We start from the raw sequence: 13,248 nt of genomic DNA, 5'->3' as shown, positions 1-13,248 counted from the left end.
GGAATTTAAATCACATCACTGTTCAAAGATGTTTATTCTCTACTAAAAGGATGTCAAAGTTTTGATCTATTAATGAACTGCTGTCAGTATCATCTATTGTTTCGTGTTCTTAGAATTGACTGTGGTGTTGCCTATTCAGATCAGCTACTATATATTTTAGAGTCCTGCATCCCCCCCACATCCTTAACTCCCTGCTCTGAGCCTCTTCTACCTCCCCCCACCCACTCCAACATACTCCCACACACAAAAACCCTTGTCCTAAGCCCTACCTCACTCCCCAACCCTAACTTCAGCTCCCCCACTCCCTCAAACCCTGACTCCTGCACCCCCAAACCCTTAGGCCTCTACCCTGAGCCCCTCCTCATCCCTGAACTCTGACTCCAGCATCCCACACACACCCAGGAAAAAGGAATACCCTAGGATGTGACTGAACAAGTCCACTCAAAGGGGTGGAGGATATTCCTTCAAAGGAATAACCATTGAGTTTATAGCAGTGCTTGAGGCTACCAGCTATATTTTCTAAAAGGAGAATTCCTCATGCAAAATAGAAAAATAACTTTTGATACCCCCTTCCTCACATTACCAGGAATCAAATATTTCACTTAAGTCATTACAGCCACTCTTCCAAACTATTATCCGCTTTTGCGCAAAATCTTGCCAGTCTAGACGCACCCTAGGTGTTTTGTTTCCCCTCTTTGAATAATCTGTTCAACAGCACAAGCGAATACAAGACCACCTCACACAGAAGAGTTTTGAAAACATTAAATAGACTAGATTTCCAAGCAGGCTTTGTTCATTTGGGGCTTTTGTTTTTCTTACCATCTGTCACACCGATGAAGAAAGATAACCCCTCCTGAGGTCCCACTTTCAGCGGCACTCCCATTCCACCTTTTCTCCAGTTAAACATATCCAGGGCCTTCTCATCACCACTCACTGCTGCTCTGGCTAGTTGTACCAGGTCCCTGCAGGCAACCAAAAGGCATTTAATTTCCAGCTTGCTTCTTAGCAGAAAAAATGGAAGGGGATTCCCATTAGTAAAACGTGGCAACTATTCATGATCTTTTACACTCTGCTTAGTCAAGATATTGGAATCCCCAAATGTTTTGTAAACAAGAGTTTTAATTAGTGTTTGTATGTATTATTTTACATTTTCCAGGGCTTCATTAATACCAGAGAAAGATATACATTTCAAATAATTGTATTAGGTAGTTTTGAATATGAATCACATCTGTTAACATAATCAAAGGCAGTCTCGCTGCCAGTGCTTTGAAATATCAGCATTGTTGCTTACTGGAGATCGGAGCGCTAGCAGCAGCAGGGAAGAGAGGAAGGGGACCTGGATCTGTGCAGAGGAAAGGAAGCCAGCAGCAGGAGTTGGGAGAAGGACCTGGAACCAAAGGAAAGGTTCAGAGATAGCAATGGGAAAAGTGCTTAGAAGAGTGCAGATGTGGGAGAAGAAAGATGACAGCCTGAAGGAAAGAGGAGGAAAAAGGCCTGTACCCCTGTAAGCTGCATGCTTGGACAGCCACACAGGAGAGATTCACATACCACCCAACTGACTGTCTAGGAAGGAGTATGGCAGAAACAGATCTAGGGGTTATAGTGGACCACAACCTAAAATACGAGTCAATAGTGTGGAAAAAAAAAAGCAAACATGACTCCGGGATGCATTAATAGGAGTGTTGTGAGCAAGACACAAGAAGTCATTCTTCTGTTCTACTCTGCACTGATTAGGCCTCCGCTGGAGTGCTGTGCCCACTTCTGGGCACTACATTTCAAGAAAGATGTGGACACTGGAGAAGGTCCAGAGAAGAGCAACAAAAATGTTTAAAGGTCTAGAAACCATGAACTATGAGGAAAGACTGAAATAACTGGGCTTGTCTAGTTTAGAAAAGAGAAGACTGAGAAGGGGGCCCTGAATAGCATTTTTCAAGTACCTAAAAGGGTGTTACAAGGAGGAGGGAGAAAAACTGTTCTCCTTGGCCTCTGAGGATAAGACAAGAAGCAATGGGCTTAAACTGCAGCAAGGGAGGTTTAGGTTAGACATTAGGAAAAACTTCTTAACTATCATGATGGGTAAATACTGAAATAAATTGCTTAGGAAGGTTGTGGAATCTCCAACAGTGGAGATATTTAAGAGCAGGTTATAGAGAGACCTGTCAGGGATGATCTAGATCTATGGTGTCCAACCAGTTCTGAAGCAGTAAAAACTACAGTGGCTACTGCTATAGCAAACTAGCCACCCTCAACCGCACAAATAGACACATTGTTCAAGCCAACTAGCCACATTGAATTGGCCAAATAGCCACATGTGGCTAGCGTGTTTGACACCACAGTTTTAGATAGTGCTTGGTCCTGCCATGAGGGCAGGGAACTGGACTTGATGACCTCTCGAAGTCCCTTCCAGTTCTAGTATTCTGTCATTAGCATAGTGCACAGAGCATGTTTTCAGGTTCCTCTTTACATTTATTGCTCCATCCTGCAGCTCCTCCTCCCTGGAGCTTCTTGCTAGCTGTACAGAGCGGGGTAGGGGAATGCAGATGTCAAGCATGTCCCCCTTCTCAATCCCATCTCTGCAGTGCAGGAAAAGGAGACTACCTGTTTCAGGAGGACCATTCGGAACTGCTGTGGTCTTAGGACTGAATGGTGAATGAGTGCATTTCTTAAAGAGGCAGTGCATTGTTTCTGAGATTTCCCCAGCAGCCAGCTCACAGTCTGTCTCTCTCTCTCACATACGCACACAGTTTGTTTCTCCTCCTCTCTCCTCCATGTACCCCATCTTTGGAGAGCAGGGGAAGGAAGACAGCAGAGCTCAGGAGCTTTTAGTGAGGGTCTTGAAAAGAGCAGTGAATTCTAAAAAGCTCAGAATTCCTGGCCTGGCTGGAGTAACCTGGCCTGGCTGGAGTAATTATTCAGTTGGTACCTTTCTATATATATTTTTATAGAAGATTTACCTGACATTACTTGAGTCCTTCAGGGCAGGGTGCTGGAGAGTGCAGGAGTTTGGGGATGTTGGGAGGCTCAGGGCAGGGGGCGTGAGGGGGTCCTGGAGTCAGGTTTTGGGGGTAAGGAGGGACTAAGGACAGCGGGCTGGCAGTGTGAGAGGCGCAGCAGCAGACAGGGGCCGTGCTGCCCTAGATGGCAGCTCTCCAGGACTGGCTGTGGCATTGGCCAGGTATCCCAAATGGCGGCTCCCTGTGTGTGTAGGGCAGCATGGGGTCCCCATCTCTTGCTTCTTGTTGCCCCCTTGTAACTGTCTCTGCTAGCAGGCCCCTCCATTTCTGTGTTATGGAAAACAGTCCCATTCCAGGCATATCCCATTGTCCTAGCACAGTCAAACCCTTACCTCGCTTTAAGTTATAGTAAGAGAAAGCAGCATATCAAATTTGGTGGTCCTACCTCTTACTGTTTAGTTGGAGTTTTTGAACAAACAGACAGACAGACAGACACATTCACAGACAAACAGACCCTCTCAAATATATAGTAGATATCTTAAGTTTTTTTGTTTCGATTGGTGGTTCACATCCATATATGCCTTGATACACATAAAATGTATTTTGCAGACAGATGGAAAAAAATTAGAGGAAACATAGGTAAGTAGAAGGAAGATGGCAAGGAAATGGGTTCAAGAGGGTGTCTGAATATGAGGAGGATGAAGAAGCTCTGGGACTAGAGAGTGAGGAAGAAACCAGCAGGAATGGGTGCTCGAAACAAGCCAGAAGGTGTGTGAAATGGGGTGGCAGTCGGGGAGAAATGAGGGAGCTAGGTCTGAGAGCTAGGCTGAAAGTGGGGAGGGTATGGTTGGCGAGAGAGTAAGGAGCGCTCCTAGTGGGGGATACAGTCAAGGCTGTCCCTAAGCATATGCAACAAATTTGGGGTACCAAATTTTCAGGTGCTCCAATGCAGCTGTGTGCACTGCTTTTAGCCTTCTCTCTGCCCCTCTTCCCACCCACTTGCTTCTCTTACCAACAGTGCAGGGTGGGCAGAGAGGAGCCTTGGCAACTCTTCTCTGACTGCATCCCTCCCCTGGAGGCTCGTACCACATGATGGTGCAAGTGGGGCGGGGAGAGGAAGGCTTGACGGCCAGCTCAGCCATTTCTGGCTGCTGCAGGCAGCTGGTCTCCCCTGTGGCATGGCTCCTACCTCCTCTCTGTGTTCTTGCCAGGCCTGGGGCAGCATTGGTGGAGGGCACTACAATGCAGATCCCCTCCGTCCCATGCACCCACTCTGGCCTCATCACTACTTGATTGCAGAGGCCAGGGAGCATGGTGGGGATCCTGGACCATGCTGGGCAGAAGTTAACACCGGCACTCTATGGACGAACCGTGACCCATGGATACCCCCTACTCCAGGTGAGCCCCTTTGGCCCAGGCCTCACCGAGGAACTAGGGACTGAGGTTCCTTTGCCCCATTCCCCCCCCCCCACAGTTATCCTTTCCCTGAGCAGCACTCGTGGGGGGAGCCCCTGCACCATTCCACCTCCACCAGTGTTCACCCACCCCATCTTCCCCAACCACAACCACCAGGCTGTGGGTCAGGTTCAGTTCAGGGAATGAATAATGACACCGTAAATACAAATATATTAATGTTTTCATAGCTTTTATTTTTTAACTTTGTAAACGGGTTTTAAATTTTCCCCAATTTCATACAAAAGTTTTAATTCAAGCCGTGGTAGCTAATATGAGCCATCTGTGAGGTGGGCAAGTGGGGAGGCTGGTATGGAGCAGCCTGGCCTCTGAGCAGGTTTTGTATAGGAGCTGTATTCCCTCCTCACACTGAGGTCAGTGGGGCCTAATCCAGCCTAGGGCCCCATAAATCCCAAGGACGGCCCTGGATATAGCATGCAGTAGAGAATTGTGTTTTACTTCTAAGGTAGATGAACATTATTGATGACTGGTGCAATTAGGAAGAGCTCCTACAAGGTGTGTGCTTGAATTCCCATGAGAGCTCTGTGTAACAAACCTAACAGTAAGAAATCCGCAACCCTAAAATGAGAGGCAAAGTCTAGCAGAGTTCTGAATGAGGCATTCTACTTACTCGCCAGGAGGTGGAGGTCGAAAGATACAGTGAGAAAGTTGCTTTCCATACTCATGTTTCAACAAAGGGGGGCCCTGAACTCGACCCCGCTGGTCCAGTCTCCATAGAACCAGGCCTCCAAGCTAGAAGAACAACAAAAGAGAGAGACATTAGGAATGTAAGATCCCCAGTTAAAAAGGGTACGTCTACACTAGCTCGTTAGTTCGGACTAAAGGAGTTCAGCATGGAGTTCGGACTAAGGGGGATTTAAAAATGGCGGCGCCCGGGAACATGCAAATGAAGCCCGAGATATTTAAATCCCAGGCTTCATTTGCAACTCCGGTTGCCCTTGTTTGCCTGCCTAGCTTGAACTAACGAGCTAGTGTAGACATACCCAAAGTGAATAGGCTAAACGGAATGTTTAACTGATTCACTCTGATTCTGTGGCAGGGGGCTGCTCCAGCCCAGCCAGGCTTTCTGCATTGTGCCACGGACAGGGACTGCTCTAGTCAGACTGGGCCAAACCTGCCACACCACACTGCAGGCAGGAGAAAGGAAGGAAGAGCTGCTCCAGCGGAACAACCTGCTGATTAACCAGTTACCCTAGTAATCATGCCAGTAAGTGGTATGCTTACGGGGTAACCATTAACCCTTTACACCTCTAAGGGTATGTCTACACTACAAAGTTAGTTCGAACTAACAGACGTTAGTTCGAACTAACTTTCCTAGGCGCTACACTAGCGCTCTGTTAGTTTGAATTTAATTCGAACTAACGGAGCGCTTAGTTCGAACTAGGTAATCCTCATTCCACGAGGACTAAGCCTAGTTCGAACTTACTAGTTCGAATTAAGGGCTGTGTAGACCCTTAATTCGAACTAGTGGGAGGCTAGCCCTTCCCAGGTTCCCCCTGGTGGCCTCTCTGGGCACAACCAGGAAAACTCCTCTCCTCTCCCCCAGCCCCGGGCCCTTAAAGGGGTAGACTCTGGCCAGACGGCACTGGAGACAGACAGCCCTGCCAGCAGTGTCTACCCCTGAGCCAGTGGCCCCACCATGAGCCAGGCAGCCAGTGGCAGCGAGCTGTCCCCTGCCCAGTCCCCGAGCACCCAGGGGCCAGCCAGGGGCCGTAGACGGCGCACGGCCCCCTGGACTAGTGCGGAGGTCATGGACCTCATTGAGATTTGGGGGCAGGCCCCCAATCTCCAAGATCTCCGCACTAGGAGGAGGAACACGGCCATCTACGGCCGCATAGCAGCCGCCATGGCCCGCAAGGGACACAGGCGCACCCAAGAGCAGGTGCGAATTAAACTGAAGCAGCTACGGAAGGGGTACACCAGGGCCACCAGGGGCGGCGCCGCTGCAGGAGATGACACCTGCCCCTACTTCCCCGCCCTCCAGCAACTCGTGGGGGGAGGGGCGGTCCGTGCCAGCCCGTGGGACAGCGAGCCGGGACCGGAGGGCCCTGACCTGGGCGCACCGGAGGGGCCACCGCCAGCTGTTCCAGCAGGGTGGACCAGGGAGACCGTACCGGGTAAGTAGTTTGAATTAAGTAGTTCGGGGGGGGAGGTGGGAGGGAAACCAGAGACCGCGCACGTGGGCCATGCCTTCCACGGATCACGCAGACACCTGTGCACGTGCGAGCACGTGCCATGCCACCCTTGGGCAGGTGGCTCCAGCTGCGTGACACCCAGGGGCCATTGCCCAATAGGCACATGCTTGTGCAAAGAGACGTGACATGCTCCCGACCCCGGGGCAGGACCCAGCAGGATGCTTTCCCTTCACATGTCCCCTCTACACGGATGCAGGGGACATCTCCCCTTCCCCCCGCCACCCCGGCCACACTATACATGGCACAGGGACATGGGTGCGGTCTTGGGGCAGCTCCCAGTCCCGGGGAGAGCCAGACATCCTGACCATGGCCTCTGTACAAGCACAGCGGCTGTGACGGTGCAGGACATGGTCACCCTCACGTTGCGGAGTTGGGGAGGGGGCTGGGCATCATCCTCTGCATCCCCAGGGAGAACTGACCACTTCTCTTCTTTCTCTACAGCTGCACCAGCTGCTCGTGCAGGGCGCACCACCCCGCCCGGGACATGCTCCCGCACCCACGGCCTGCTCCGGACCGCCAGCACGGAGCAGGAGTACCAGGACCAGCGCCTGGGGGCCCTGCGAGCCGTGCACCGCACAGTGCAGGCCTGGATGCGGGAAGACCTGCAGTTCCGCCACGAGCTGCTGGCTGAGGTCCGAGGGCTGAGCACCAACCTGCAGCTCCTGCTGCAGAGCATGGTGCCCTGTGCTGGTCCTACGCCTGCTGCCCCCCCAACTGCTGTCCCTCCTCCCACTCCTGCCCCCCCTCCCACCTCTTCCTCCTCAACCCCCACAACCTCTTCCTCAATGTCCACACCCCCCACCTCAACCTCCACACCCTCCACCCCATCCCCCCGGGGACGCCGAGGCCCCCTCCCTCGCCGTGCTGGGAGGCGGTTGGCCCGGCGAGACCCCCTCCCCTGATCCTTGAGTTTCCCCACCCCCTCCTTTCCCTTGCTTCCCCCTTTCAGCTCCCTCCTCCCAGTTTTCCCCCTCCCCTCTCCCACCCTCTCTCTTCCCCTCTCCCACCTCCTTTTCCCAGTTTCCCCGAGTTTTGTTAAATAAAGAGAGTTTCTAGTTTTGACCACACGTTATCTTTATTTTGTACATCAAGAAGAGGGGCTAGGGAAGGGTAAGTGGAAGGAGGTGAGGGAGGAATGGGGTACGAGCCCCCGATGGGGAGGACTGGGCTGGCTCTGCGGGCTTCTGGGGGTGGAAGCTCTCCTGCAGCCCCCCAATTGCCCGCTCTCCCCAGATGGCAGCCTGCGGCAAGTGCAGCCGGGCTGATGGCCGAGAGCTGTGATGTGCCCAGTGTGAGTAGTCCGGGCACTCCAAGCCAGGACTGCTTTGCAAGCGGGGCACCCCTGAGAACTGTCTGTCCGGGGTGGGGGTCGGGTCCCTTTAAGCGCAGCCCTGGGCTAGCCTGAGGCAGCATCTCCACGCTCTAAGTTCTCCTCTGATGCCCTGCCGGCACTGCTTCCGGCCATCCTTAACCCCGGTTCAGGGTCCTCTTAATGTGGACATGCTAGTTCGAATTAGCAAAACGCTAATTCGAACTAGTTTTTTAGTGTGGATCCATTAGTTCGAATTAGCTTAGTTCGAATTAACTAATTCGAACTAAGTTAGTTCGAATTAACGTTGTAGTGTAGACGTACCCTAATAGACATTCTTTTCAAACAGATAATAATCAGGAGACAAACTACTCAACTGACATTTTAATCACTTTCAGCAATATACTGTACATGGTTTTGGGTAGGGTGAGAAAGTATAATTTGGGACTAATGAGAATTAAGAAAAAATGTAGGCTAAATATCAGAAAAAATGTCCATTATAGAATCATAGAATCATAGAATAATAGGACTGGAAGGGACCTCAAGAGGTCATCGAGTCCAGCCCCCCGCCCTCAAGGCAGGACCAAGCTCCGTCTACACCATCCCTGACAGATGTCTGTCTAACCTGTTCTTAAATATCTCCAGAGAGGGAGATTCCACCACCTCCCGTGGCAATTTATTCCAATATTTGACCACCCTGGAATAAATAACATGGTATTTATCTTTTATTTAGTACCTTTCATCTTTATTTTTTTAATATGTAGGAAAGATTACCCTTCCCCACTTCACAGATGGCAAAAACTTCAAATGACTTTTTTAAATGATAGCATTTCACTATTTATCTAAAATGAAGCTTCCTGGAAAAGTACCTTAATTACTTCCATTCTTAATAAAAAGGACATTACTAAGGCAGACAGCCTAATACTGGACCAACCTTGTTTTGTTCTGCACATATATACCACACACATGAACTTATACATTGTCTTCGAACCCCATATCCCATTTTTCCTTCTTTGTGAGCAGTCAGGTTACTAAAATGAACAAGAATCCAACTCTAGAATTCTTGTTAATTTCAATCCAATACCTATTTGCAAGGCCAGAGTAGGCATGCAAAGCAAAAGCACTTATGATCAGAGAAACAGAGTGTCATTATTTGTAGATCAACCAGCACAGAAGAGAGAATTTTAGAAATGTTGCAACATTTAAAAAAAAAATCTGGATGAGGATGCATGGGTATAGTGAGGACTTATTCATTTTTAAGATCAGAAAGAAATTTTAAATGACTTTCTTAGAAGTTGGGGGTACCATAACCCTAATTATTGGATTCGGGTGGCATTATTGGGTTGTGTATTGTTGCAACCATTGTTACATATTTTCACCAAATTTTGTACAAAGTGGACCAAGTAAGATGTCTATGAAAAGCTTATGATTGATCAATTGTTTGTACTGTTCGTATGTCTAAAAAGGACTAAAACATCCATGGACAGGTGACCTTCCCATATGACAAACTCCATCTTGGGACATATTTTTACACATCAAGAACAACGGGAGTCCCTCAGCATGGGCAAGGTTATAAAAAGGGCCTGGAGGTTCCTCCATTTGTCTTCAATCCAGCTCATCACCACTGAAGCATCTTTGCTGTGAACTAAAGCCTGAAAGCACTGAAGACCCATCCTAATGGAGAATGCATTCCAGAGGCTTGATTTAAGACAGCAGAGTATTCCAACTCTGCTACAAGCCTGCAACAAGAACTGAAATTGGTATATGTAATTTGATTCCTTTAACAACTTTAACTCTCATCTTTTCTTTCATTAATTGGCTTACCACTTGCTTTTTTGGGTAAGATCTGAGTTATAAATTGACCTGGTAATGTGGCTGGTCCTTTAAGATCAGAAGAACCTGTTTTGATTTAGTGAGATTGGTTTTCATAGCCTCTCATCTGTACAAGCAGTGATACTGGTGGTGGCATAGAGAACTGGAATGTGTAAGAGGACTGTTTGTGTGACTTCTTGTAGCCAGTGTTGTAAACACAAGTGCCCTTTGTTACTGGTTTAGTGTGCCTTATAATGGAGGACCCCCAGTCTTGGGCTGTAAGTAGACTTGTCTCAATGCAGTTCACCCTGAACTGACCCACTCAGCATGCTCCCAGAATTTCCTGTATTACACCGTCACAAAAGTTAAACAAGAAACACACTCATTAGGCCATTAGTTATCTAGTCCATGACACAGGAGCCAATGAAAATTTGTTTCTCAGAGTCTATTTTCTATAATTTTGTCCAGTCCAATTTTAACTGTCTCAAGAATGGACCTTCTCTTGAGACACTGTTCCAGAATAATAGAACTCTCTGTCAATACATTTTTTTCTGATGTTCAGTCTAAACTCTCCGGCTGTGTCTACACTGGCATGAATTTCCAGAAATGCTTAAAACGGAATACTATTCTGTTTTCAGTTTTTCCGGAAAAGGAGCGTCTACATTGGCAGGCTGCTTTTCCGGAAAATCCCTTTTTCCAGAAAAGCGTCTGTGGCCAATGTAGACGCGTTTTTCCGGAAAAGAGCCCCGATCGCCATTTTCGCGATTGGGGCTTTTTTCCGGAAAAGACTACTGGGCTGTCTACACTGGCCCTTTTCTGGAACAGTGTTCCGGAATAAGGACTTATGCCTGAGCAGGAGCAGAATAGTTTTTTCCGGAATAGTGGCTGATTTTGTACAGTAGAGCATCGTTGCTTTTCCGGAAATTCAAGGGCCAGTGTAGACAGCTCGCAGCTTATTCCGGAAAAGCGGCTGATTTTCCGGAATAAGTGGCCCAGTGTAGACACAGCCTCCTTTTCTAACTCCCATTACTTCCAAGTTATACCTGCTCACCCTACCCAAAGCCATATTTTACTTTCTGGCATTTTTCCCAGTCATCAAATATGCAAAGATTGCTATCATGTTACCATGAGAAGTAATAATTATTAGCCTATGAAGCTTGAAATCTCCTGATCTAAAACCAGTTTACTGGCAACATTATGTAGTTATTTGAAAAACAAAGCTTTTATTTACTCTCTTCTATGTCCAACCTACACACAACTGCTTCAATCTCCCCCCTCTATCTCACCCCACACACACATAAAATAAATAATAAGGAGAGGTATTGCGCTGAACATAAAACCCTGACCCAGTTTTACAAATTGGTAGAAAGCTGAAATTGAGAATTCTGCAGTCTAAAGCACTCCAGTTCTGGATATCTATCCATTTCAATCTTTTTCTGAGAAGAAAAGTGGAGTAAACAGAAAAGCAAGTAACAATGCAGCATGACATGTACATTTACAATCCCAACAAGCTGACTTATGGTACCAGCTTTGCAGCCAAAATTTTTAGACTATGTGTGTTGGGTAGCACTGGAGTGCCCAATTGCAACTGGGGGCATACTGTGCTAGGCAATGAATAAAAACAGAATAAAAATGTGAAATCAGATTGCAGTTTAGATTATATTAGGACAAATTACAGTAAAGGGTTATTAGGATTTATTCTTTTTAATATACTGTAAATAAATTTAGTTCTCACAAACATGAAACATTAGTAGTACTTGTATGAAGCATAGCACAGCACTTCCATATATCTCTCCCATATACAACTCAGCTAGAATTCAGCATATAGTATGGTTCTGAAAACTTAAAAGTGACTTTTCATCGCATAATGTCAAGGTAATCTTTGCTCCCCAACTACTAGCAAAGCCAGGGATTTGAAACTAAACTGTGTAATTAGCCTCTGCTTAAAAGAAGATATTTGTAGAAGAGAACTAGAAGGCAAGACTGAAGCTCTTGAATAAAAATATTTACTCCACAAAGGCCAAGCTAGTCTTAAGTTTGTTGCCAAACTCAGGCCTGGGTGTATCAAGCTGGAAACGGCAAATGCATAGAATCTGTGTCTATGCACTAGTGCAAGTGGCTGCAGAAGAAGAGTAGAACTAGCCAGATTTCATCATGGCAACTAGAGATGACACAGTGACATTTATCTCCATGAGATTTGACATCTTGGTATCCTCTGAACCATTGCTAATAGCCCAAAGCTTTTGCCTTTTGCTGTAAAAGCCATTTGCTTTATAAAGACACTTGCACTCCTAATACCTGTATAAAGCACCTAGACCCTCTGATACTGCTGAGCCACCAAAAGCCTGAAGTTATCCAAGATCTCTCATACTTAAAATGTTAATAAAGTGGTCCTGATCATCACTTGGAGCCTAAATTTTAATTACTGAGGGCTGGGCATTCCCTGCAGAGGACACTACAGTTACAAAGAGTCTAAAAGCTCCTTAAAGATTAGGCTGTGATCAAGTCTCATGATCTTCAAACAAGACACAGCACTTACCGCTTTCTGTGGACATTCTCTTATAGTTCTGGCAATATGCATGTGAAGTAAATCATCTACATTTAACCCTTGTAATTAAGCAGCTTTACTGTCAAGAGTGAAAGAAAGCCAATTTGTGTCCTTTTCTAGAAGGATTGTATGTAAAGAACAACAACTAGCCAGATAGGGTAGTGCAAGTAAATGATGAAACAATATTGGTCTGCTTGATGGGCAGTGGCCTCTACATACCAGCAATATCACCACTGTTAAGTTTAGGGCTTGTCTAGACTACACTGAAGTTTCAAAAGAGGATATGCAAATTCCATGGGAATTTGCATATCTTCTTCCTATCTTACTTTTGAAAGTGAAGCTTTCGAAAGTGAAAGTAGTCGGGACATGTTTTTTTCAGCAACCTCCTCCCCTTTTAGAAAAGCCGCTCTTCCTCAAAAAATGAGGTTTATGCGGCTTTTCGAAAAAAGGGGGGGGCTTGCCAAAAAACCCGTGTCCTGACTAATTTCACTTTCAAAAGCTCCACTTTCGAAAGTGAGATCAGAAGAAGATATGCAAATTCCTATGGAATTTGCATATCCTCTTTAGAAACTTCAGTGTAGTCTAGACATAACCTTTGTGTAGGCACAAAGGCAATGGAGAATTTTCAGGAGGAATTTGAAAGTGGATAGTACTAAGATACTGGGATGAAAGTTATCTTAGATATGCTTATTACTGTTTCTCAATACTAAACCTCCTTGAGTTACACTGTGCTCTACATCATGTTCTCTTCTTTATTTTAACCACTGTTGCCCAATTATCCAATAAGCAACTGGACAATTCAACTATGACTTTTATGAGTTTCTTTGACAAGACATCAAATGTAACAGAAGTTTTACAGCCAATAATTAGATCTACATTTTTTTCATGGAATAATAGTGACAGTAAATCTCAAAACAAAGCTGAAATCTCTGGAGAAACTCTGTCTTATCCCAGCGG

The 13,248-nt window shown here is 46.7% G+C and overlaps 1 protein-coding gene across 5 annotated transcripts in view; it reads right to left on the bottom strand.

Annotated features, from left to right (window-relative positions):
- The window catches only part of IFT140 (intraflagellar transport 140), a 214,143-nt gene that overhangs the window by 168,731 nt on the left and 32,164 nt on the right, over positions 1-13,248 (bottom strand). For all 5 annotated transcript variants that reach the window (XM_075898985.2, XM_075898987.2, XM_075898984.2 and 2 more), the window contains exons 4-5: positions 5,038-5,159; positions 820-962 (exon numbers count right to left, since the gene is read on the bottom strand). In XM_075898985.2, coding sequence (XP_075755100.2) covers positions 820-962; positions 5,038-5,159 — 265 coding nt within the window. The remainder of the gene's footprint in view (positions 1-819; positions 963-5,037; positions 5,160-13,248) is intronic.

The sequence above is a fragment of the Pelodiscus sinensis genome, chromosome 15 (genome assembly GCF_052426305.1).
Source record: "Pelodiscus sinensis isolate ZL-2025 chromosome 15, ASM5242630v1, whole genome shotgun sequence".
Classification (NCBI taxonomy): domain Eukaryota; kingdom Metazoa; phylum Chordata; order Testudines; family Trionychidae; genus Pelodiscus; species Pelodiscus sinensis.
This window is presented reverse-complemented; position numbering and strand designations above follow the sequence as displayed.